General features: G+C 31.1%; 1 protein-coding gene across 1 annotated transcript; it reads right to left on the bottom strand.

The window, feature by feature from the left end:
• Window positions 1-2,701: 2,701 nt before the first annotated feature.
• On the bottom strand, window positions 2,702-3,298 carry LOC102601937 (non-functional pseudokinase ZED1-like). The gene has a single exon (XM_015305526.1). It carries the CDS (start codon window positions 3,296-3,298, stop codon window positions 2,702-2,704), a length of 597 nt encoding a protein of 198 aa, XP_015161012.1.
• Between the last annotated feature and the right edge of the window lie 644 nt (window positions 3,299-3,942).

A 3,942-nucleotide genomic window follows, 5' to 3' on the forward strand; every position in this document is an offset into this window, starting at 1 on the left:
CAAGATCAAAATTTAAAATAAAAAAATATCAAGAAAAGCAAAAAAAATAGATTAAAGAGAGAGAAAATTACATGTTAAAATATACGGTCATAATTTTTATTTTTTTTAAATAATTAAAGGCCCCAATAGTCATTAATAAATAAAAGTTATTTGAATAAGTTAAAATATCCCTTAAAAGGTGTAATAGATAATTACAAATTGATTCTCTCTCATTAATATTATTTCTCTCTCCTATTAATTATATAAAAGGAACTGCAATCAATATAATTAAATAATTAATATTATAAAAATATAAAAAGATTAATCATTTAATAAAGTAAATTTTAATTGATTTTTAAATAAAGTTAAATTTAATTGATATGTTATAACCCGTAATTAAACTGTTATAAGTAAGAATTTTTTAAGAGTAGGTTTAAAACTCGTAATATTGTCTCTTAAATGTGTATATGGTGTGATTTTTCCATAAAGGAACTATTTTGGATTTTTTCTTGCCACTGAAACACCAAACTTTAGGCCTCCAATTTTTGGTACTGAATATATATACACTAGGTAATTAGTTTACCTCATTAGGCTTATAAATAATTTTCCCCTAATAAGGTAGATGCTTGTAAAAGCTAAAGATATTAAGAGCAATATTTTCAACATAGTAGAAAATTTGGCAACGTCACATATCTCAAGAAGCTTTAATAAATGATTGCAAACGTTCTATTCATTGATCAATTTTATCTTTTACTATATATTTTCTGATCATAACATTTGATTTTTTTTTTAATGTAATTGTCCTTGTTGATGATCTGTAGTGAAATAATCAAGCATTATCTTCTCTATTTTGTGCACACAAAAGTATCAAATATTTTGTTTCCTCATACATTATACTCGAGGTGACTCAGATGGTTTGACTTGACAATTTCATAACGGAGGTTTCAAATCCTCATGGCTTTGGTTGTACCTAAAGTCGGACCATTATTCTTGTCTTCTAAGCATAATTCATGGAGTATTATATTATTGCCTAAGACTCAAAAAGCAGCAAGTTTCAATCATAATGTTTTCCTTGCTCTACAATGACATCGTACAAACTCTAACCATCAATTTGTGCATATTAGAATCACGGAATTAATAATATTTGACAATTAATTAAACCTCCTCTTATTTACTACCCCCACCCCTACCCCCTCGCCCCTTCTCCTTAACCTACCCCCAAATAAATAGATATCTGAAGCACTTTTGAAATATTGATCAAGCACAAGTATTGCTCTAATATTAGCAAAGTACTCTTCAAATTGATTAATCAAATACGAATAGTTATTTCTCTAAAAAGAATTTTTCGAAAAACACTTCTAACAAAAAAAAATTCAAAATAAACAAATTTTAAAAGTTTGGTCAAACAAGCTAGATATATTAGTAGTAATTTGATTTTAGCTTATTAACATCCATTATCATCACAGTTTATTTAGCTTGCCCTCGATCATTAACTAATGATCCAAAGATATTGACTATATTAAACAATCGCGCACAAGTTTTCACAGCATTATCTTGTTATATTATGTGGGAACAGGCCAGCAACTAATTTGACTGTCATATTTGTGGAAATTACTAGCCATAGTGAAAGTTGATAGCTATAATATTTGTGGAAGTTGATAGTCAAAATGACACAAAAATTGTATTAAAACAAAATTTAATGAAAACATATTTAAATTGGTTGGGTGATTTTCAAAATGAAATATCAATAGTTGAGTGACTTTGTAGGTAAAATATTCATAGTTGAGTGACTTTGAGGTTATAAAACAAAATTGAGTGACTTTCTGTGAAAAGAACTATTAGTTGATCAGTGTTTTTCTGTGAGAAAAATCCATAGTTAAGTGATTTTGAGGTTATAAATGAAATTTGAGTGACTTTCTGTGAAAAGAAGTATAAGTTGAGTGACCATATGAGATATTAAGTCTACCAAGTTTTCATCAATATTATTTATTACTTATTCGAGTATCATATTTATCCATTTTAATATTTGGTGTCGTTGTTACTCTCTTGCTATTGCTATTTAGTGTAGACATTATCCTAGGTGTAATTATTATTTTGTCCAACATATTATGTATTTTGCATAGTTACCATCATGGAATTCAATTTCCTGAAACCAATAAGCCCATGTTCTGGGAAAGCTAAGGTATCAGGTCTAACATGGAAAATGGCAAGATTCTGTTAACAATAAAGACAGTTTGCAAAATAAAGATCAAATTATCAATTTCATTGTCTGCAGATCTCATTTTTGTTCAACATAAATATGACAATCTAAACAAACTGAATTTCCTTTAAATTGGAACCTAATATGAATACTTTAAAGAATTAAAATAAACATTTAATTTTGAACAAGAGCGAGGGCACGGAAACATTTTTCAATTCGACATAATTCCCTTGCGACATGAATCATGTATGGTCTATCATCTTTGTTGCTAGCTGTGCATTTTTTAACAAGATCGGAGAAGTCTTTCACTTGTTGTTGAATCTCAATTCCATGCTCTTCTAAAATGATAGGATCCGCTAAATCCATTACATTACCCTCTTTAATATAACCATTGACAAATTTAAAATAGTCTGTCTCGTTAGAAATAACTATTCTGTACAAAGTATTTGCCTCTTCAGTAATGTCTTCTTCTTCTTAAAAATCTATTGTTTCTGTTGAAGTTGTAGAATCCACTCTATCCATTTAAATATCTGGCACTGTCTTTCCGGTTAACAGCTGAAAGAGAAGAACCCCAAAGCTGTAGACATCAACTTTTAGAGTAATAATACCCAATATGGCATGTTCTGGAGCCATAGACCCATGTGTTCCATAAATCGCATCCTCTTGTACCTCCAATTCTCCCGGAGGCAGTGATATGGACAATGAGAAGTCTACTATTTTGGCAACACCGCTCTTCTGATCTATTATCACATTCTGAGCCTTCAAATCTCTGTGGATAATGGGCGTAGTAAATTCGGTATGCAGAAAAACGATTGCAGAAGCAACCTCATTTGCAATCCGTAATCGATTTCCCCAAGATAATGCCGATTTTCTAATAAGATTATCCTTTCTGAAAAGTATATCGCTAAGAGATATACCTTCAACATATTGATACACCATAACTGGTTGTTCAAATTCTAGACAGCAACCGACAAGTCTCAACACATTCTTCAGATGACTCACTTGAGCAGTAATCGCTATATCTCGGTGGATATTTTTGACTTTCCATGTATTGAATCTAACTAAAACAGGGCGGTTGTCCAGCGAGCCCGTAACCATATCCACTTCGTTAAGCTCCATTATTGTGGTTTTAGAGAGTTTTATTGCATTATTGATCTCTATGGCAGAGAAGTAACGGATGGGAATTCTGCAATTTCCGTCGCATAAAGCAAGAAGCTCCTCAAGCACGCTCTTCCATTTTGTAAATTGTTTGGTTTAGTAAGGTGTGAATGGGAAATAAAAAGAGAAAATGGAAAGTGGAAGAACTAATGAAAATGGGGGAACCAATTTTGGAGGGAAATGAAAAGTCATTGCAAAAGTGCAAATGAATAGTCATTTTTATCATATTGGTAGAAGAGAGGAAATTGTTGTCCTTATATTAGGAAACACTTCCTTTAATTCTTAAAGGGTTAAGAAGAAGGTGCCCCCTCGCGCCGTCGTCGCTCGGCTTCGGCTTCGGCAAATGATGTAATTGATTGATAATATTTTTGGACAAAATTTATTTAATCAATCTTGTTAAATCATTTCCTTTCTCTTATAAATTAATTCAGAATGCTAGTTAACTAACAAAATTAATTTGGCGCAACTGAATTTATTTGAAATTCACGTGTAACGATAATCCTTTCGAAAAGTCGTTACTTTCCGAAAAGTCGTTACTTTTCCAAACGGTTTTCCTTCCGAAAAATCGTTACTTTTCCCAAAGGACACAATGTTCTGAAAAAAAA

Source organism: Solanum tuberosum, unplaced genomic scaffold (genome assembly GCF_000226075.1).
Source record: "Solanum tuberosum cultivar DM 1-3 516 R44 unplaced genomic scaffold, SolTub_3.0 scf00772, whole genome shotgun sequence".
NCBI lineage: Eukaryota > Viridiplantae > Streptophyta > Magnoliopsida > Solanales > Solanaceae > Solanum > Solanum tuberosum.